The sequence below is a fragment of the Notechis scutatus genome, chromosome 7 (genome assembly GCF_049901735.1).
Source record: "Notechis scutatus isolate UNSWTSFEM ecotype Mainland chromosome 7, rNotScu1.2, whole genome shotgun sequence".
NCBI lineage: Eukaryota > Metazoa > Chordata > Lepidosauria > Squamata > Elapidae > Notechis > Notechis scutatus.
In genome coordinates, this window is record NC_142015.1 from 2561637 (window position 1) to 2584513 (window position 22877).

Genomic DNA, 22877 nt, shown 5'->3' on the forward strand with positions numbered 1-22877 from the left:
GTAAGCACGGCAGCGGCCCAGAAAATGTCTGGTCTTGTATATAAACAGGGAGCAGTTACCCAACTAGATAACATCATCAATGCTTCCCTTCTAGGCATTGTTGATGTTACCTGTGATGACTCAGGGCATGGGACAAAGGCAACACAGTCAGTTAATCGATAAGAGTCCCTTTATTAGCTCCAACTTTGCCCCCAATGTCCACGTTACCTTCTGGCTGGAAAAAAACTCTCCCAGGAATAGCCTTTGGCTGCAGAGAATCAAGTCCAAAACATGGTCAACACAAACTGTAACTATAAGACCAATCAAGCCAAACTGAGGTAGTTTGGCAGGACAGGAGCAAGAATTCCAGATGTGAAGGCAGGGCAATAACTCAACATGGTTGGGAAGACGGCAGGAACACAGATAAGCAAAGACAACACAAGATAGTCACGTTTGTTCCCAACAGCTGCCGCACTCAGCATTCAGTTCTTTTAAACTCTCTTCCCAGCTGCAGCTAATAAAGGGAATCAGGGCCCTTTCCCTCCCCATAAGCCACACAACCCACGTTGCTCTCTTCTCCGTTCTTACCTGCATGCCCTAGGATGAAGAGGGGGTGGGCCCGGGTCTTCCTCTGAACTCCCTCTCCTTTGTTCTACCTCTTCCCTGCTCTGCCCAGCTGGACTTTGCCCTTACCCAGTTTCCACCACAGCCAACAGAGCCACACTCCCACTCCCTGTCAGTTGTTCATCCTTCTCCTCAGATTCCTCCTCCTCAGACTCCGACAGGGGCATGATATTACCTAGTTGGGTAATGAAATGTCTGCGAGAAAACAGCCAAGCTCAGAGGGCACCAAGACATTGCCCCCCTCCTCCACACTCTCCTTCTCCTCCCCTTCTTCCCCCTCCCTCCCCCTCCCTCCGCTTCTACTCCCCTTCTCTTTCTCCCCCATTCTGCTAATCCTACCCACTTCTAGCACTGAAAATATTACCTAGTTGGGTCATAAAACGTCTGCAAGAAAACAACCATGTTTAGAAAGTTATACTTTTAGCCTGGCATATAAACCAGCCCAATCTTTGTCTAAATTAGATTTCTGATGTGTGGGGCTATAGTGGAAATAATTGATCACTCGGCTCTCTTATTGGCAGAGAAGGTTGACGCTTATTCTCTCTCTACAGAACCAAAGAAAAATGGCTTTAGCAGCTTCATTCCGTGATGCAGAGTGAATATTTTCTTGTACTCTAAAATAGCCCAGCACTGTCTGTTTTTAGAATAAAATTAATTAGTAACATAATGAACCTAAATAATGCCTGTCAAATCTGCTGGCTGGAACGGAAACAATGCTAGGCAGATATATAATTAAAAAGTGTTTTCTTCTAGCTTGTTACTCCTGGGGGAAAAAATGCACCATGCAGCTTTTTTAGCAAAATCCACACTGAAATAAGAAGGACAATTAAATCCCCCTGCTTGGTTTAGAACAGGGGTGGGGAATGATGGCCCTTTAATGACTTGTGGACTTCAATTCCCAGAATTCCTGAGCCAGCTAGCTCAGGAATTCTGGGAGCTAAAGTCCACAAGTCATTAAAGGACCATCGTTCTCCATCTCTGGTTTAGAAGGATCCCAGAATCTCTTTCCAAATACCATTTGGTGAGTGCAGGTACTCCTCGATTCAGCTCGATTCAGCTCAAACCTTCCGTTGCTAAGCAAGACATTTATGAAGCAAATCTTGCCCCATTTTACAACTCTCCTCACCATAGTTGTAAAGTGAATTATTGCCATCGTTAAGACAGTAACACGGTGGTTAAACAAATCTGGCTTCCCCGTCGACTTCATTTGTCGGGAGGTCGCAAAAGAGGATCGCATAACTACCGGGACAACTGCAACTGTCATAAATATGAGTCAGTCCCCAAATATCTGAATTTTGATCACATGGGGATGCTGCGCCAGCAAGGTGTGGATCTGTGATGACCCAAAGGGGCGTGGGACAAAGGCAACACACTCAGACAATTAGTAGGAGTCCCTTTATTAGCTCCAACTTTGCCCCCAATCTCCTGGTTACCTTCTGGGCTGGAGAAAAACTCTCCCAGGAACAGCCTTTGGCTGCAGAGAATCAAGTCCAAAACATGGTCAACACAAACTGTAACTTAAAGTCCAAACAAGGCAAAACAAGGTAATTTGTCCGGCAAGACAGGAGCAAGAATTCCAGATGTGAAGGCATGGCAATAACACAGTTGGGAAGACACCAGGAACACAGATAAACAATGACAACACAAGATAAACTCATATTTGCTCCCAGCAGCTGCCCCACTCAACCTGCATCTCTTTTAAACTCTCATTCCAAGGTGTGGCTAATGAAGGGAATCAGGGCCCTTTCCTCCCCCATAAGCCATGCAACTCACATTGCTCTCTTCTCCGTTCCTCCCTGTGTGCCCTAGGATGAAGAGGGGGTGGGCCTGGGTCTTCCTCTGAACTCCCTCTCCCTTGTTCTCCCTCTTCCCTGCTCTGCCCAGCCAGACTTTGCCCTTCCCCAGTTTCCTCCACAACCAACACAGCCACATGCCCACTCCCTGTCATCTGTTTGTCTTCCTCCTCAGATTCAGACTCTGACAGGGGCATGACAGGATCCCTCCACTGATCAAAATTCACTCTGTCCCATCTAGAGGGCTGGAGGTGGCATCTGCATAACCTGGTTAAATTAAGTCAAAATTCATCCGTTGTGACTTTCTGAGTGGATGGATCTCTGAAAGCGCCTTTGCCAGAGCAGTTGTTAAAAAATATAATAATAAGGAGAAACCCCCAAGACTGTAGAACACTCTGCAAATTAAGAGCAGCAAAAAATAAATAGCAACACCATTTAAAAGGATGGATTCTCCTCTTCTCCGTCTGACTGCCAACTTAAGCATTTGGCCAACTGGGTTTCATTCCGGTTTTATTTTTTGCCTGCACAGTCACTTCCAGGCAATAAAAATAGTTGCACAAATATACTTACTCTGAAATGACATTCACATTCACTTTAGAGCATTTAGAGTGGGGAACTATGGCCCCTTTAAGACTCGTGGACTTCAACTCCCAGAATTTCTGAGCCAGCCATGTTGAAGTCCACAAGTCATAAAGAGGGTCATAGTTCCCCACCTGTGTTTTAGAGAGTGGGAGGTGGGGAAAGGAGAGAAGGGGGGTGTTGTTTCAAGACAGAGGACAAACTCTGCTTTGATCTCCACCACTTCCAGGTAGATACAAGAGGTCTCTACCTGAAGTCCCAAGGTGCCACTGTCAGGGTCTATGACAATTCTCTGTGGCCAACTCACTATAGTCAACTTGCCATGGCCAACTCACTATGGCCAACTTGCCATAGCCAACTCACTATGGACAATTCACCATGGCCAACTTGCCATGGCCAACCCACTCCGGGACAACTTGGCACAGCCAACTTGCTGCAAGACAACTCGCTGAGGGACAGAGTTACACTAATATCAAAGATATAGTGGAAAAGAATCATTAAAGAAAGGATGCAGAAGGAGGGACAGAATGAAATGGGAATGGCAAAAATTAAAATAATAGTTCTTTATTTGTAAAAAAATAAATAAATAGAATTGTTAAATTGACCCACAGTGAGTTCTCCCATGGCAACCTGGCTGTAGAAAGTTGTCCCATGGTGAGTTGGCCATGGTGAGTTGGCCATGACCAGTTGGCCATGGCGAGTTTTGCTGTGATGAGTTGTCCCATTCTGGTCACTGTCCTCAATGTCCACCAATGTCCACCAGCCTTCTGGATCCCTTGGCCCACAGATATGTTGTTCTACCAATTCTAGCATCCCCAACTGCAAGGCCATTTGAGCGTGGTGGAAGGTAGGATCCAGCATGATTGGATGACCGATCTCGAGGAAGGCCTGGGGTAGACCATGTTCGGACAGAATTCACACAATGCTGTAGCCGTGCTTTGTTTAAGCACAGTTCCTTGGTTAAAAAAAGTATTGATTCAGCTCACCCAACGCAGTAATTCATAAATCACGGTTTGCACAAGCCAAACCAGCCAAACCACATGACGGCTCAGCATGTTACAGTAGATCAACTTCTGAGAAAGACCAGATTAAAGGGAAGATGTCTCTCCAATGAAGCGAGAACATCTCCTCTTCCTTAGCTCCTTCAACTTTCTCCTCTTCTTCCACTTCAAACTCTCCAGAATCAGGCAGGGGCTAAACCTTGATGGGAAAGTCTCGGGTGGACATCCATCCTGTTTAATGCAGCAATATCCCTTTTAAACCTACAGAGCTTCAACGCAATCTATCACATCAACTAAGTTCATATGTCACACTAAGCCATAGGTGGTTTTAACCTTCATGAAACAAGCTATATTGTCTACATTGAGTCCTTCTAAGCCAAAAACCATGGTTTACAGAGAGAGAGGGGGGGAGGGAGGGAGAGGGAGAGGGAGAGAGAGAGGGAGAGAGACTACAAAAACACCAAATGAAATATATTCAGGCATGAACTGGTTCATATCCCATATTAAAACCATGGCCGGGTACCCTCTATGCTGTTAAACTACAGACAAAAACAACCTAGTTTTAAACTTTCATCTAGTACAAGGGTCTCCAAACTTAGCACCTTTTAAGACTGGGGGCAGCTGGCTGGGGAATTCTGGAAGTTGAAGTTGAAATGGTGGGATTCACCCGGTGTAACAACCAGTTCGGTGAGAGAGAGCGCTGTGCACGCAAGCAACATTTTAACAACAGCCATTTTCAGCTAAAACTTACCTTCTGCTACAGCCCCGGTGAGTAAAACAGCTGAGGCGCAGCAGTCCACTGTGCTGCACAATCAGCTGGGCTTCAAAACAAGGGAATAAAGGATAGATGAGGACAGGGGTGGGTGGGCAGGACCAACTGATCCCCGGAACTACCGGTTTGTCCGGCCAGAGTTGGGGCAAAGCTCTCCCACCTTCTGGCTGCACAATCCAAACCCCAGGAAGACTGATGCCTCTTCCCTTCGAGGCCAGGAAGGGGCTCCAGCTTTCCAGCGGAGGGAGTCAGCATTCCCCACCTAACTTTCTTTCCCTGTCCAGGGCTGTGGAACCGGGTGGTCAGTAGGGATGTCCCGCAATTAACGAGACAGGGCAGGATAAGGAATTGCAGACTTCAAAAGATAACGAAGCACACACATTCAGGAGGATGTCAGAACCCAGATAAGTCTTGACAAACAAAGATAATGCAGGCTTTGCTTCCAGCAAGGTGCCGTGCGCAAACACTCTTTTTAAATCCTGTTTTCCCAGCTGCAGCTAAAGAAGGGAATCAGGGCCCTTTTGTCCCCCGTAACCCATGTTGCTCCCTTATCCGTTCTTCCCTGCGTGCCCTAGGATGAAGAGGGGGTGGGCCTGGGTCTTCCTCTGAATGCCCAGCCAGACTGTGCCCTTCCCGTTTCCTCCACAGCCACTGGAGCCACACTCCCACTCCCTGCCAGCTGCTCAACTTCGCCTCGGAATCAGATTCCAACAAGGGCATGACACCAAGGTTCTAAGCTTAAATAAATCTGGTTTGTTCATCCGTTGTGTGAACTCGACACCACTATGGTTATAGATTACAGTTTAGGACTTGACTCTTTATGTCAATCTAGACAGCTGTGACTCAGTCAAGAAACTACAATCCTTGCAAATCAGGACTTTGTGCAAGTTGTAAATGCAGCCTCTGGAAATATTTTTAAACAGCTGGCAGTCTTTCATGGAGAAGGCAGGACACCCTCTTTAACTGCACAGCTAGTAAACAGAAAGTAATTTAAAGAAAAAAGCAAACCAAAACGGGAGTAGTAGAGAAAAATCATAACCAACGGTGCAGCCAACTTTACTGTAAAGCACTTTAAAAAAAAAAAAAACACTCCCTCGTTAAAATGATTAAAATCATTTGGAAAAAGTAACCAACCCAGTGAGTCAAAAATAGCACTGGTGCAGCTTGGAAGATGGAAACCGAGGAGACTCAGGCTGTGAGTTTCAGAGCTTTGGTCAAGGGTTCAAAATTCTAGCACTAAATATTAGTGCTACTTTGTAAAACCCTAGTAAAGCCACACCTGGGATACCGCAACCAATTTGGGGTCACCATACTGCAAAAAAAAAGAGGTTGAGACTTTTGAAAAAGTTCAGAGAAGAGCAACTAAGAGGGTCAAAGACCTGGAGACTAAAATGTATATGAAGAACGGTTGCAGGATTTGGGTTTGACTAGCCTAGAATAAAGAAAGATTAGGGGCCACATGATAGCAGTATTCCAGTGTTTGAGGGGCTGCCGCAAAGAAGAGGGGGTCAAATTATTCTACAAAGCATCAGAGGGCAGGACAAGAAACAAGGGATGGAAACTCATCAAGGAGAGAAGCAACCTGGAATTAAACAGAAACTTCCTAACAGTGAGGACAATTAACCAGTGGAACAGCTGGCCACCAGAAATTGTGGGCACTCCAACACTGGAGGTTTTTAAGAAGCGTCTAGACAGCCACTTCTCTGAGATTGTATAGGCTCTCCTGCTTAAGCAGGGGGCTGGACTAGAAGACCTCCAAGGTGCCTTCCAGCTCTATTTTATTCTATTCTAAATAGAGGGGTGGACTAGATGGCCTCGAAGCCCCTTCCAACTTTGCAACTGTACGTCTTTTTCAGCCATCCTGCTATTCTATTAAAGCACCAGGTATAATTGTTAGCCAAGGATTTTTAAAAAAAAAAAAACACGCACACAAATAATTCAAGGTTCAAAATGATCAATATTGAGAATAAATAGAATAAGCAGCAGAAATGCCAGAAATCCAAAGTGCATCCTTGATTAATATTTATAGATCAGACAAAGGAGGACAAGAGAGGGGGGAGACAAGGGGCATGATTCTACTTCCCGACCTCTGACCTTGGAGAAGCCTTTCCAGGATGTTAATTCTAATTTGGGGGAGTGGGCCAGAGTATATGTCAACTTTTAAGTACAGGATAATCGCCTGTTCCTCCCAGACAGCCAATTCATCTCCTCAATTTTTTAAACAGCACATTTGTGAACTGTGGCAAAAATAAACCAGCTCAGATATATATAGGAGAAATTATTTAATTTATTTTTATTTGTTTTAAAAATCAAGCCTGTAAAATTAGCAAGACTATTTTATTCTATTATTTTAATATTTTATTTTTTAAAAACAAAAATACAAATCTCTATTCACATTAACGGTGTCTGTGTCATTATTAAACTTACATCTCCTTTTATACCTAAACATCAACTCTTATTTCTATCCTCCACCCATTTGTACCACCTATCCCAAACCGCATAATAGTCCAAATCATCTTTGCCTCTTAATTCCATTGTGAATTTATCCAGTTCTGCACAATCCATTATTTTTTATGTCAAGTCTTCTTCAGATGGTATCTTTTCTTTCTTCCATCCCTGTGTGAAAGCTATTCTCGCCACCATTATGATATGTATAATGATATATTGGATGCCCTTGCTCAATTTCCCCTTAATTATTCCTAATAAAAATATTTCCGGTTCAAGTTCTAATTTGTGTTCTGTAATTTCTAATAGCCATCTTTGCACCCTCGTGCAATATTTTTTTAACCTCTGGACACTGCCACCACATATGGAAGAACGTTCCTTCTTTATATTTACACTTCCAACATTCTGCTTTTATGTTTGGATACATTTTGGCCAGTCTTAGCAAGACTGTTTTTAAAAGGGGAGGGGGAGGCAGAAAGGTAACTTGAAGGTAGTCCTTGTTGTACAACTACAGTGGAGCCCAAACCGTCCACTGCTAAGTGGGACCGTTGTTCTGTGAGTTTTGCCCCATGGGACGATCTTTCTTGCCACCGTTAAGTGAAATCATTGCGGCTGTTAAATTAGTCACATGGTTGTGTGCACTTACCTGCAAAATGGGCCATGTGGGGACTCCTGGGAGGGGAGGGGAGGGGCGGGCAGAGCCAGCTAGGAGTGGGATTTGGGGGGGGGATTCTCCGAACTGCGCAGAATCTTAGCTAGGGGGCTCTCCCGAACTGCCAACGGCCCACCCCTGATCAAGTCCCTTTTGTTCAACTCATAAACCATTTTGTACGCACGTTTTATAGTTGTCAACAGAAAGAAGAAGGGGGAGTTTCAAAGAGGAGGCGGCAGGGTGGAATCAAAAGTACCTTCCATTCAAGACTGATTAGATGACTCAAGCTTCTGCCGGGCGAAAATCTAATTGGAGAGCATGATTGATGACTCTTGGCTAGGGACGTGTTTCATTGGATGATACACCCAGAGGGGTGGGGGGGAAAGCAGGGTCAAGGGTGACAGTGAATTACGTATCTCAGAGTTGACTATGCCCAGGCTAATGCTGGAATGTTAACTTCTAATAAATCCTTTGAAGTTTTGGGAGTGTGGCTCGAGGCTCATGATTTCATTGGAGTAACTGCCGGAACCCTTACAGATAGCCAACTCTGAGATACGTAATTCACTGTCACCCTTGACCCTGCTTTCCCCCCCACCCCTCTGGGTGTATCATCCAACAAAACATGTCCACCCGGACACCTTTTGCGACAGCCAAAAAGAGCTTGGGTGGGCACCTGTAACCCATTCCTGGTTCAGCCTCTCTTTGGAGGCCCACCTGGAGAGGACGGGAAGGAGCAGGAAGGACCCATGGAGTTGGGAGGGAAGGAGCCACGCTTCTGAGCTACCTTCAGGGCTATGACGACCCAGGACGCAGCACAAAAGCATGAAACACATACAGTTGGGAGGATACCAGAACCCAGACAGGACTTGAGAAACAAAAATAATGCATGCTTTGCTTCCAGCAAGGTGCCGTGCGCAAACGCTCTCTTTATCCTGTTTTCCCAGCTGCGGCTAATGAAGGGAATCAGGGCCTTTTTCTCCCCTGTAACCCATGTTGCTCCCTTATCCGTTCCTCCCTGAATGCCCTAGGATGAAGACGGGGTGGGCCTGGGTCTTCCTCTGAATGCCCAGCTGGACTGTGCACTTCCCCACTTTCCTCCCCAGCCGCACTCCCACTCCGTCAGCTGCTCGACCTCCCCGTCAGAATCAGTCTCCAACAGGGGCAGGACAGGGCAGCCTTGAAGCCACACGCCAACTTAACTTCGATCTTCATGAGTTCGACACCTCTGGTCTAAAACAAACCCTTTGAGGAAAGAAAGCAGAGGGGGGGAAAAAGGAGAGCCATTTTCTCTTCCCCAATCATCTCCCATCCTTTTAAACATTTCTCTCTGGACAATTTGCCAAGGTTAACACAATGCCAAGAGTAGATCTTGGCTTAATCGCTCCATTCTCTGGGGAGCCAGCTCGAATATCTGGTTCAGGAAGACCTTTGGGCCAGAGGGATTCATGCTGTGCCAAAGAACCTCATGCGCCTCCGAGCTTTCCGTCACCTTCAGAACTGGACATCTACTGTCAATTGCCATCATAATTCTCACCTGTTTTTCTGACACTGGCCGGTTGCCAGTGGTTATAAGTAGAATCTGCCAGCTTGGCAAAACCCAGCAGAACCCATGATGGGGATTTAATGCCTTACAAATAAGGTTGAAACCCATGAGGTTGTCTCGGGCTGGGGTGCAAGTCCAGTGGTGGGATTCAAAAAAAAACTTACTACCGGTTCTGTGGACGTGGCTTGGTGGGCGTGGCATGGTTTGCTGGGCGTGGCATGGCTTGGTGGGTGTGGCAGGGGAAGGAATTCAAAATCCCCATTCCCTCCCCACTCCTGGGCGAAGGTTAATACAAAATCCCCCTTCCCTCCCCACCCCACTAACCTGCTTTCCAGCTCCGTTCTCCTGGGCAGGGCAACCAAAGGAGACCCACCCAATCAGCCGGACTCGGAGGGGAATAAGTGGGGCGGGAGGCGGTGGGTTTGCCAATAAGTCAGCCGGATTCGGGAGGCGGGAATAGGTGGGGCCAGTCAGAGGCGGGATTTGCCACTAACCTGCTTTCCAGCTCCGTTCTCCTGGGCAGGGCAACCAAAGGAGACCCACCCAATCAGCCGGGACTCGGGAGGCGGGGAATAGGTGGGGGCGGGGCCAGTCAGAGGTGGTGGGATTTGCCGGTTCTCCGAACTACTCCAAATTTCCCCTACCGGTTCTCCAGAACTGGTCAGAACCGGCTGAATACCCACCTCTGCTCTCGCCCCTCCAAGCCTGTTTCAGCTGCGAAGGGTAAAATCCGTAGAGGGGTTCCAAGGGAAGATATTGTGAAGGATCAAAAGAGTAATTTTTTTAAAGGAAGGAGGCAGCTTTCACAACAAGATCCTGAAAGCTCCGTCCTTCAGATTCAGGATGGGCGCAGCTCTCGGACGGTGAGCCAGTTTGATCGCTAGGCTGGGAATCCTGGACCTTGTAGCCACTTCTGGGGGAGCAGGCGGTTCGGAAAGCTCCTTTTGGGGACATCCTCTTTACCCCCAAAGTAACAGCAGGCTCTTGGACATCACAAACGTTTACAAAACCTAGTTCTGATTCAACTAGAATACAGAATTGACAGAACTGGAAGGGACTTTGGAGGTCATGTAGTCCACCCCTCTGCTCAAGCAGGAGGAGACCATATACCATGCCCAATAAATGGCTGTCCCTCCTCTTCTTAAAAGCCTCCACTGTTGAGCACCCACAACTTCTGGTGGCAAGCTGTTCCAAAATGGCTCCTTAATTCTAGATTGTATCTCTCTAGAATTTAATCTACAGAGTTAATCTAGAAGTTCTCTGTCTCCTGCTTGGCCCTATTTTAAATCCACTTTTTTCCTTCGGTTGAGAAAGTCACTAGGAGCTCGCTTTTCTGCCTTCGAGGTTGGATAATTTATAGACAGGTCGTCCTGCTTCAAACAAGACAATGCTTGCGTGAGTTTTGCGCCACTCTACGACCTTCCTTGCCACCGTTGTTAAGTGAATCACGGCAGTTCTTTAAGTTAGTAACAGTTAGTAACTAGTTGAGTGAATCTGGCTTCCCCGTGGATCTTGCTTGTCAGAAGGGAACCACATGACCTCAGGACACTGCAACCGTCATAAAATGTGAGTCGGTTGCCAAGCACCTGAATTTTGATTGCGTGGGGATGCTACAAAGGTCATCACTGTGAAAAACGGTCGTAAGTCCCATTTTTCACCGCCGTTGTGACTCCCAATGACCACCGAATCATCTTCTTTTAATGATCCCATAATCCCTTGCAGGGAGGAAGTCGGGGCCACTGAATGGAGTTAGCAGAGTGTTTTCGTGGCCGGATGCCCTTCCCCGTCACCAGTGTGGAATTTTGTTTAGCAGATTTATTCTCCAACGTACCCAGAAAAAGAAATATCTGCCTCTACCTAGGATCGAGGTAAAGATACACTAGGAGTAGAGGTGGTATTCAGCAGGTTCTGACCGGTTCTGGAGAACTGGTAGCGGAAATTTTTGAGTAGTTATGCGAATCGGCAAATCCCACCTCTGACTGGCCCCGCCAACCCTATCTATTCTCCTTCCCCAGCCACGCCCACCAAGCCACACCCACAGAACCGGTAGTAAAAAGTTTGAATCCCACCACTGACTCACAGTGTCCTGATGGTGAGGCAAGACCCCCACCTCTATGCCACCACACCACTCCCCAAGGGTCACTGAATGAACTGTTGTAAATCAAGGACTACCTGTATTAGCTAAAGTTGTTACTTCCCACCTTTGTTTCAGGATACTGTGCCTCATTTTTCCTTTCTATTTTTTTCCCCACATCGGCAAGAATCTTCTGGAATAGCTTGGTGGAAGAGAAGGGTAACGGAGCCAAACCCTTCCAGGGAGTTCCCATGGATGTTGTAGATGGCCTTGAAATGGAGTTTCCCTGTTCCTGGTCCAACAATCTTAATGGAAACACCCCCATGGCTTTGTGCTGGTTTGCCTCTTCCTTAGCCAACAAAAGGTCATTATTTTTTGTTTTATGTCATCCTCCAGCCAATTCTGCTCGACGCCGAAGAGCAGCCATTCTGCACCTTCTCCAGACCTTGTAGAAAAAGATGAGATGGATCCCTCTCTAACCAAGTCAAATGTTTGGTATTCCCACCAACTTAGGCCCACGGACTGAGGTTTTCTAGGGATGGGGTGGTGTGTGTCCTATTCTAGAACAACGAAACAAGAGTTTCCGCGCACACACCACAACTATTTCAGACTGCAACTTCCTTGTTTGATGGCCCCCAAATGACAGCTCCCGTTTTGTGACTATCGAGGATGGGTCAGGTCAGCAAGACTGTGTGGAACCAGGGATGTCCAACCGTGGCAACTTTGAAGACTTGTGGACTTCAACTTCAAGTCCACAAGTCTTCAAAGTTGCCACAGTTGGACACCCCTGTTCTAAACCCATCTGCTTTGTTCTTCAGAAAGGAACTGAAAAGAGGCCACGCCTTTGAGACTCATGCTAGCATGAATTGCTACCAAACAATGGCTACCAACCTGCCTTCCTGCACAAGTCCAAAAGAGGGCTGGGAAAATATCTACGGACCCCTCACATCCCGGACATAAATTGTTTCAACTCCTTCCCTCAAAACGACGCTATAGAGCCCTGCACACCAGAACAACTAGACACAAGGGGAGTTTTTTCCCCAATGCCATCCCTTTGCTAAACAACTCATTCCCACAACATTGTCGAATTATTTAGTAAGACTGTGTTACTATTCTTCTTCTCATCCTTCCTATTACCTATCTCCTTCCACTTATGACTACAAACTTGCGTCTTTATGATTTATATTGTTTTTGTTTCTTAGTACGATTTAGGTTGATTGCTTATTTAGTACCCTATGACTATCACTAGGGCTTGTATCTCATGATTTGTGATGAATGTATTTTTAGGATGATTATGATCATGATTTATCGCTTATGGCTTTTATGTACAATGTGAGCTTCTGCACCGAAGACAAATTCCTCGTGTGTCCAAACACACTTGGCCAATAAAGAATTCTGTTCTGTTCTGTTCTATTCTAATTTTCTCTATTCTATTCTAATTTTCTCTATTCTATTCTATTCCAATTTTCTCTATTCTATTCTAATCTGTATTCTAATTTTCTCTATTCTATTCCAATTTTCTCTATTCTATTCTAATTTTCTCTATTCCAATTTTCTCTATTCTATTCTAATTTTCTCTATTCCAATTTTCTCTATTCTATTCTAATCTGTATTCTAATTTTCTCTATTCTATTCCAATTTTCTCTATTCTATTCCAATTTCCTCTATTCTATTCTAATTTCCTCTATTCTAATCTAATTTCCTCTATTCTAATCTATTCTATTCTAGTTTTCTCTATTCCATTCTAATCTGTTGTATTCTAATTTTCTCTATTCCAATTTTCTCTATTCTATTCCAATTTTCTCTATGCTATTCCAATCTAGTCTATATTCTACTCTATATGCTAGTCTATATTCCAGTCTATTCTATAGTCTATTCTGTTCTGTTCTATTCTATTCACCAGAGCATCCATCCTTCAGGAATGCAGCAATCACTGAACCACTGTCCCTGCTAACAGCTCTTCCTTCTCCAACCTCAGAAGCTACCATGTCCCTCTGGAGAAAGCAACCAGATCTTATGCAACCGGGGGAAAAAAACAGCATTTGGTGGTTTTATTTAGAAAAGCCATGAACCACTGCAGTATCCTCTCCAAAAAAATTCTGCAATGTATTGAGCACCTTAGCTATCAATATTATTGATCATCTTAATAGTAAACCTAAGGAATCTTACGTATTCATCTTATGTATTCATCTTATGGAATACATTTGTGATATCGAGAGGTGGGGAGAAAGCACCACTAAGTTGCACGTTGTCGAAAAGACAAGCAGAAATTGAAATGAGGTTTTGGCCATGTGAAGATATGGCCTCTCATCTGAGACCCCCCACTCAATTTTTTTTCTTTTCCGGACTCATTACTACAATGCCTATCATCCCCAGACTACGCAGGATGGGAACATTTAAGTCAGAGAAGAACTAAAACAGTAGTGAGTCCTGACATGTGTTCCTTTTTTTATCAGAACCTCGCAAAAAGGCATGAAAAAGTTGTATAAGCATTGAGTTCCCCAGAACGCATCATTGCATGGTTTTTTTAAAAAATAAAATAAAAAGCTCAAATGGAGAAGCCAAAAAAATATGATAAAATTAACTCAAGGTGATTCAATGAGGACTTCTGCAGTTCAAAATAAGAAGTGGATTCATGAACAACACTTAGAAATATGGACTGAGTGAAACCAGGCTTAATAGCAGGAACTGTGAGAGGGATCTTGGAGTCTTAGTGGACAACCAGCTAAATATGAGCCAGCCATGTGCAGCGGGATCCAAAAAAGCCAATGCAGTCCTAAGTTGCATTAACAGAGGGATACAATCGAGATCAAGGGAGGTACTAATATCACTCTATAAAGCCTTAGTAAGGCCACACCTAGAGTACTGCATCCAGTTTTGGTCACCACACTATAAAAAAGATGTGGAGACTCTAGAAAGAGGGCAGAGAAGAGCAACCAGGATGATGAGGGGACTGGAGGCTAAAACATACGATGAACGGTTGCAGGAACTGGGCATGGCTGGTCTAGTGAAGAGAAGAATCAGGGGAGACATGATAGCATCTAATATTTGAGGGGCTGCCCCAGAGAGGAGCGGGATCAAACTATTTTCCAAAGCACCCGAAGGCCAGACGAGGAATAATGGATGGAAACTGAACAAAGACAGATTCAACCTGCAAATAAGGAGGAATTTTCTGATAGGGAGAACAATCAGAACAGAAGTTGCCTTCAGAAGTTGTGGGAGCTTCATCACTGGAGGCTTTCAAGAAGAGACTGGACCGCCATCTGTCAGAAATGGTGCTTGGCAGGCAGTTGGACTGGATGACCTACAAGATCCTTTCCAACTCTGTTAATCTGTATCTGATCAAATTGTTCTTCTACACTGAATTGTGTTTAGCACCCAGGGCTGACTGGCCAGTTCCAGAAACATCAATGTTTTTAGTTTCCAATCAATCAATCAATCGCTTGTCGTGGACAAAGCACACAGAATCCTGTTAGGACATGGAAAGTTACATGGAAAGTCCCCACTTCACCCCCTTTTCATCTGCAGGTTCAAACACAAAATGCCTTCAAACCTATCCATTTGCTTTGCGTGCATTTCCAGAGGAGCTGCGCAACCGAAATGCAAACCAAGTTTTAAACCACAAAAAAATAAGCAAAACAAACTCAGTACAGGTTTAAGAAAGAAAGAAAGAAAGAAAGGAAGGAAGGAAGGAAGGAAGGAAGGAAGGAAGGAAGGAAGGAAGGAAGGAAGGAAGGAAGTTGAATTGACCTGGATGAAGCTGTTATGCAAATCCAACCTATACGGCAAACATCCCGAAAAAAATCTAACCTGTTTTAAAATCCTTTCATGGGGGAAGCATGCAAAATGAACAACTGTCCCTCTCGTCACCCAAGCATTTTCTGTGCTGTATTTTTTCATTCTGTCTGTGTCTCGCTTTTCCCGTGTCCCCAAAATACTTTTTTGAGTTCTGGTCCTGTTGCGCAACTTCCTGCAGAAAACTGGGTTAAGACCACAAAATGGAGCATGTCAACTGATGTGGGCAAGGCATTTATCAAAGCACCACACTCACTAACCAACTAATTTGAGTCAATCACCATAGAAGAGAGAGAGAGAGAGAGAGAGAGAGAGAGAGAGAGAGAGAGAGAGAGAGAGAGAGAGAGAGAGAGAGAGAATGACAATCAAATATTTCCATATTTGAGCCTGAAGGCAGCCGTGTTTTCCCTCTTGTTTCATTCTGGAAAAACGATACGCTTGCTTCTAAATATAGAAGATCCATTCAGATAATACGGAGACAAATCTGGACTGGATCTATGAAATTCATTTATTTGTGGTTTTTTTCTGAAAGCCAACTTCAACCACAGGCAATTACCACAATCTTACGCCAATGAATTGTGTGTGCTAATTAGGAGTTGTGTGAAGTGGATTGTGGCTGCAGGTCCTTCTTTTGCATCTGCTGATGGTCAGTTTAATTGAGTTCCTTCACGGGGCTGTGTAACCCAGGGGGTGAGCATGTTATCTCCTTTGCCCACCTGCTTTTCGCCCCTATTTTTATCCTCAATATTATCATTGCCGCCGTAATTTGTAGCCACGGATCGTGGTGAAATAAAACACCGAGCCAAAATACAGGGCTGCATAATTCACTGCATCATTTCTTTGTAGTAAGGCCAAAAGAAGGGGGAAAAAGAGGTTATCCAACCAGAAACGTACAATTGACAATCAGACTGCAGAAACATCACTTGTAAAACTTAATCTAGGTGAAATTATAAGAAAAGGAGAGATACATCTAGCCTGGTTTCATTCGTGCCATTCATCTTTTGATCAAACTTCCCTGCAGTTGTTCTCAAGCTACAATTCTTCCCCCTTTCATAGCATGCAGCTTATATGAGACGACTACATTGAGTAGGGTTGTGGTTTTTTTTCCTTCTGGTTATATACACAAAATACAGAACAACCTGTCAAGAGCAGAGATATTCTGCTGTGCCCCTTACACAATATTCATGAAATGGAACAGTAACTGAATGGAATGTGAGTATTTGACTGTAGCGTCAATATTAAGGCGCCACACATTTTCGGGGACTACAATCCAGTGCATCAGATCTTCAAACAAATGCAATACAGAAATGCTGAGTTACAAGTATACAGCCAGTCCTCAACTTATGACCACAATTGAGCCCAGAATTTATGTTGCCAATGTTGTGAATGTCAGGGCTCTGGCATCCACCCCCATTCAAATCATGAGTCTCTAGCCGCATCTTTCAGAGTTAAAACAAAAAACAAGATTTATTAGGAGTGAACATGTCGGCGTTACCTGGGTGCAGCCGACTCTGAGACACATCATTCATTTCCCTCTTGACCCTGGTCTTCCCCCACCTCCTGGATGTATATTCTCCAATGGGACACATCCATAGCCAAGAGCCATCAATCATGCTCTCCAGTAATAATCTTGCATGCCAACAGCTTCGGCTGCCTAGCAATTATCTGAAGCATTTAAGGAATGCACTACTTTCCCCACTCCTTTTCTGCTGGCAACTCTAAAAGACCAGAGAAATATTTTTGCTGCAAGGAACATAAGTGTGAAAAAAATGGTCGTAACTCACTTTTTTCAGTGTAACTTCCCAGCAATGAACTGTTATAACTCAAGGCCTACCTGTCTGCCTGAAACTCTAAGGGAGCATCTCAGGAACAATCAAAATTTATATTTTATATACTGCTATCAAATGGTCACACTTGGAAATGATAGGATCTTGGAAATGAAAGGATCTTGATTGCTTTTGATTAGCCATATGGTATAATTTCTTCCTTACCAACGTTTTGATCTTTATCAAAGTCTTTGCAAAATGAATTAATGAGACACATGAGGTCCACTCCAAGGAGTATCAGAGGAAGGTAATCTACAAGGATCATACAGCTTGACCATGAAATAATCCATGACTGAGGCTGATGGGACTTGCAGTCCCGCCGTATTTGGAGGACAGTAAGGCAGAAAGTTTTGGATGGTAAAAAATGTATACGTAAAGTATACAAAACAATATTGTAGTATATAAAGGATGTAAAGTATATAAAGTATAATATTGTTGTGTTTGTTATTGTAATGGGGGGGGGGATTGCTAGCATTTCTGCCCTCCCCCCAATTGTGTCACATCTCCAAGATACAATCATGAAAAGTTAACTCACTGTCTTGCAGAAAAGTAAGTCTAAATCGGATTTTGTGGACGAAATTTGCATTCGACACAGCCGATCAACAAAACAGCAAAGCACCCCCTTAAAACACCAGCTAATTCCACTTTTAAAGTGTCACAAAACTTGGGTGGTTGTTAGTGCAAAGGACCGGCATTACAACTTCGACAAAGGAGAACAGGGAATGGATACATACACAAAAACCTGCTTGAATACAAAGGACATTTTAACAGACTCAAATCATGCCAGGTTTCATCCTTAAAGAGCACTCCAGTACAAATCCTGTCCATCTTTTCAGATAACAGATAATCAGAGTTGGAAGGGACCTTGTAGGTCATCTAGTCCAACCCCCTGCCCAAGCAGGAGACCCTACACCATTTCTGACAGATGGCAGTCCAATCTCTTCTTGAAAGTCTCAAGCAATGGCGCTCCCACAACTTCCGAAGGCAAGCTGTTTTCTTTCAACAACTTCCCTAGATGGGGTAGCTATGGGCATCCCAGGGTTATGTAAAGCAGTGTCCTTATCAGAACCAAAACAATGCTAAAAAAAAAAAAAAAGTAAAATATATAGGTTTCCAGACTAACAAGCACATGCTACAACCAGAGGGGGGAATACAGAGGTAAAAAAAAAAAATAGAGAAGGATTTTAAAGTCTGTATCCTAAAGAAATGCCTTCTTTGTTTTGTGTAACTAAAATATGAGTGTTGTTTATAACTATACGTAGGCTAGTATAATTAATATGATCATAAATAAGCTAATATCATTATAAATATGCTTATTACATGTATTATCATGGTCACTACCAGAATATTTACTTTTTTTCCCCTTCTGTAAAACGAAATGCCCGGACAATACACTGTCTTCAAAGTATTTATATATAAATAAAAAACTTTTAAAAAAATGCCTTTTTTCACACACACGCACCCTCTGCTCTTGCCAAATAATCCATAAGCATTCAGCTTGAAGAGCTGTTTAGTGGAGCACACAAAAATTTGCACGGCCCAAGAAGCAGCTAAGGGTTGGCTTCACCCAAGGTTCTTCCTTACATCTCAAGGAATCAGGACGTTGGAGATTGGATTCTTCTCTTGCATGCAAATGAGCAGGACCAGTTCCCGGTCCAGTTATGTCAGAGGAGTGCAATTCAGAAGCGGGGAGGGTGGGGGGAACAGCTTGTTAAGGCCCATACCTGGTACCTCAGTAGGTAAATCAAAGCTGGGGCAAGTATATTCTCCGAAAGGCATGTAGCAGGACTGCAAAATGCAATTTTGCCGAACGCTTCATTCATCAATTCCAGAATGAGCATTGTTTTCTCCCTCCACCCCAACTGGAAAACTACAACCGGGTTCCTTCTGAGTTGGTTTGGGGTTTGTTTGTTTGTTTTTTTGTTTTGTTTTTCTGGTCTGTTTGTTTCCAAAAAATGGGCATGGCTGTCTCCTATCTTATCGCTTCCCTGTGCATTTGTCCTTTTCCCTTTCTGTCCAATTTTATTTTTAAAAAAGGAAAAGTGGTAGAATTTTTAACAGTTTGAGCAGATTAACAAGAGTTGGAAGGGACCTTGTAGGTCATCTAGTCCAACCCCCTATCCAAGCAGGAGGCCCTACACCCTTTTTGAAGGAGTTCTAAGCCCGTTGGAGAATTGCTTGTGGCCGTGAGCCTACAAAGGCACGCCCCTCCTTGAAATGAGCACCTGGAGAAAGTTTGTCCTTGCTCTGATATGGAAGCCGTCCTGGATATTATTATTATTATTATTATTATTATTATTATTATTATTATTATTATTATTATTATTATTATTATTATTATTATTATTATTATTATTGCTGTTGTTATTTAGTTCCTCCTTCCCTCTCTCTCTCCCTCCCTCCTCTCTCTCTCTCTCTCTCCCCCTTCTCTCTCTCCCTCTTCTCTTTCTCCTCCCTCCCTCCTTTCTCTCTCTCTCTCCCCCTTCTCTCTCTCTCCCTCTTCTCTCTTTCTCCCTCCTCCCTCCTCTCTCTCTCTCTCTCTCCTCCCTCCTTTCTCTCTCTCTCTCCCCCTTCTCTCTTTCTCCCTCCCTCCCTCCCTTCTCTCTTTCTCTCTCCCTCCCTCCCTCCTTTCTCTCTCTCTCTCCCCCTTCTCTCTCTCCTTTCTGGCAGTGCTAGAGATGGCGTCCCAAACCCCCAAGTTACACTTGGGAGGAAACTTCCATCTCCCACTCCCCTCCTCTCCCCCAAAAAAACCATTCCCCCCTCCCCCACTACACATACCTCACCTGACCTCTGGAGACTGCATTACAAACCTGGAAGCTCAGAAAGAGCTTCAGGCATTCTAGAGAAAGATGGCTGGCTTTAAAAGAACTCGGGGGGGGGGGGGGGGAGGTATATCCAAAAAGTACCCCTGATACTTCATCAGAGGGGGGGGTGACTCCGCACCCTCCCCACCCACCCACCCCCTGGCTTAGCAGGAGTCGGGCAAAACTGCCCGGGGAGCCTTAGGAACCCCCAATCTTCCAAGGGGCTGCGATGATAAGACATTTCTCCCTCAGTGGAACCTCCAGCTAAGGGGGCAGTCTACCTCCAATCGCAGCTACCGGCAGGCAGGAGGGAATCGGGGATGGCCTCCCCTCCATCTTTTTAAGGCCCTGCTAGCAGCTTCTCCCCCCCGTGCTGACCTCTTCTCCACACCTCGCCTATCCTCCCTCTGTGGGTCGGACTACAAACGCCATCAGCCCCAGCCCCGGGGAAACGTTTTGGTCCAGAAGCCAAGCAGGTTTCTTGGGAACAGCCCAAAGTCGCCCAGGCCAGGCAACGGGAGGAGAACCCAGGCGAGACGGAGGCTGGTCATCTCCCTTCCAGCAAGCCGGACAGCTCCGGGAGAGGCTTCCCCCCCCCCCGCCTTTCCGCCCCCAGGGCGCAAGTTCCTGGCCACGACCCCAGGGGACCCCCTCCTTGCAATACGCTGCCGAGCCGCCGCCGCCGCCCGGGGACCCCCGCCAAAGAATTGTCCCGCCAGGAGGAGCAGCGGTAGAAGCGGCAGAAGCAGCAGCAGCTCGCCCGCCGATCTGTCCCGCGTCCCGGGGCGCCGCAGAGCCCGAGGGGGAGGCCGAGATCCCGGAGCTGCGTCGGTTCCGAGGCTCAAAAGCGCGCAAGCGGAGAGGAGGAGGAAGAAGAGGAAGAGGAGGGGAGGGGACGAACAGGAGGAGGAGGAGGAGGAAGGGAGGAAGGGGAGGAAGGGGAGGAAGAAGGAAGAAAAGGAACTGGAGGAAGAAGAGGAGGAAGAGGAGGAGGAGGAGGAGGAAGGAGGAAGAAGGAAGAAGAGGAAGGGGAGGAAGAAGGGAGGAGGAGGAGGAGGAGGAGGGAAGGGAGGAAGAAGGAAGAAGAGGAACTGGAGGAAGAAGAGGAGGAAGAGGGGAAGGGGGAGGAAGAAGGAGGAGGAGGAGGAGGGAAGAAGAAGATGAGGAGCAGGAGGAAGAAGGAGGAAGAAGGAAGAAGAGAAGGAGAGGAGGAAGAGGAGGAGGAGGGGAAGGGAGAAGAAGAGGAGAAGCAGGAGGAAGAAGAGGGAGAAAGAAGAGAAGGAGAGGAGGAAGAAGAGGAGAAAGAAGAGAAGAGAGAGGAGGAGGAGGAGGAGGAAGAAGAAGATGAGGAGCAGGAGGAAGAAGAGGGAGAAAGAGAAGAGAGGGAGAGGAGGAAGAGGAGGAGGAGGGAGAAGAAGAGGAGGAGCAGGAGGAAGAAGAGGAGGGGGAGAAAGAAGAGAAGGAGAGGAGGAAGAAGAGGGAGAAAGAAGAAGGAGAGGAGAAAGAGGAGGAGGAGGAAGAAGAAGATGAGGAGCAGGAGGAAGAAGAGGAAGGGGAGAAAGAAGAGAAGGAGAGGAAGAAGAGGAGGGAGAAGAAGGAGAGGAGGAAGAGGAGGAGGAGGAGGAGGGCTGCGGCGGGCACGTGGCCCCGGCCGGCCGTCCCGGGCGGGCTGACCTTCTTCCTGCGGTCCCGCGAGCGGTTCCTCCGTTTGCGGTTGGTCTCCTCCTTCTCCTTCTGCTCCTGCAGGGCCTGCGCCTCGATGTCTTTGATCTTCTTCAGCTGCTTGGCCGCCTGAGCCATGGCGCGGCCGGGAGGAGGAGGAGGAGGCGCCGCCGCCGCCGCCGCCGCTGCTGCCGCTGCAGTCCCGCCGCCCCGAGCCGGGCAGCCGCGGAGCCGGAGCTGCGGACCGGACGGGCCGGGCTAGAGGCGTCCTGGCGGCGGCGGCGGCAGCAGCAGCGGCGGCAGCGGCGGGCGGGGCGAGGCGTCTGATCGGGGAGGGCGCCGGGAAGCGCGCAGCATGGCCCGGCGGGGCTGCGCAGGGGGGGCGCCGAGGTGGCCGCTCCTGCAAGCCCGCCGCCCCGTTGCGCGGGCCGAGCCTTCCTCCCCTCCCTCCCTTCCTTCCTCCTCCTCTTCCACCGGGCAGCCGCTTCCAACCTGCGCAGCGCCAGCCAAGCCAGCCAAGGCAGGAGGGCGCTTCTGCTGCAGTGGCTGCTGCGGCTGCTGCGCGTCTCCCCAGCTCGGGAGCTGGGCGCGCGGGCGCGCGAGCCGTGCAACAGCGCCCGCGGCAGCGACCCGGAGCGATGCAAGGGCTGGAGGCTGCAGGGCGCAGAGTGGGCAGGGAGGGGGATTCGAACCGAGGCAGCTGCGCCTCTGCCGAGCAAGGGGCTACCCAGCCTGGGGCAGCGCCCACGTGTCCGTCCCCGTCCCCCCCCGTCCCCCGCGCCACTCTCTCACTCTCCTTCCCTGCGCCCCAGCTTTGCGCGCAGTAGCCCCCCACACACACACACACACCCTGGAGGAAGGAGCGTGGATGGGGCAAGGGGTTTGCGCGCGAAGCCAGCGCCAACGGGTTGGCTTCCACGAGGAGGCAGGGAAAGGGAGGCAGGGGGTCTCTGAGCGTGTTGCAGGTGGGGGGGGGGAAATCAGATAACAGGTCATCAGCGTTGGAAGGGACCTTGTAGGTCATCTAGTCCAACCCCCTCGCCCAAGCAGGGGACCCCACACCATTTCTGACAGATTGCAGTCCACAATCTGGACTCTTGAAAACCTCCAGTGATGGAGAAGGGAGGGAGGGAAGGAGGAAGGAAGGAAGGAAGGAAGGAAGGAAGGAAGGAAGGAAGGAAGGAAGGAAGGAAAAAAGGAAGGAAAAAAGGAAGGAAGGAAATGAGGTTCGGGCTTGTATTTGTCAAGGCTAACACAGTCCTAGGCTGCATTAACAGGGGATAGAATCAAGATCACACAAAGTGTTATATAGGCCTTGGTGAGGC

The 22877-nt window shown here is 46.8% G+C and overlaps 1 protein-coding gene across 5 annotated transcripts in view; it reads right to left on the reverse strand.

Annotated features, from left to right (window-relative positions):
* Positions 1–21782, reverse strand: part of ANK1 (ankyrin 1) — a 167780-nt gene extending 145998 nt beyond the window's left edge. For 3 of the 5 annotated variants that reach the window (XM_087969895.1, XM_087969893.1, XM_087969892.1), the window contains exon 1: positions 21565–21777. In XM_087969895.1, the coding sequence (XP_087826021.1) occupies positions 21565–21690 (126 nt within the window). In that variant the 5' untranslated portion in view covers positions 21691–21777. Of the gene's footprint in view, positions 1–15272; positions 15401–21564 lie in introns of those variants that run through there. The other 2 variants (XR_015750336.1, XM_087969894.1) reach the window with 2 other exon arrangements.
* Between the last annotated feature and the right edge of the window lie 1095 nt (positions 21783–22877).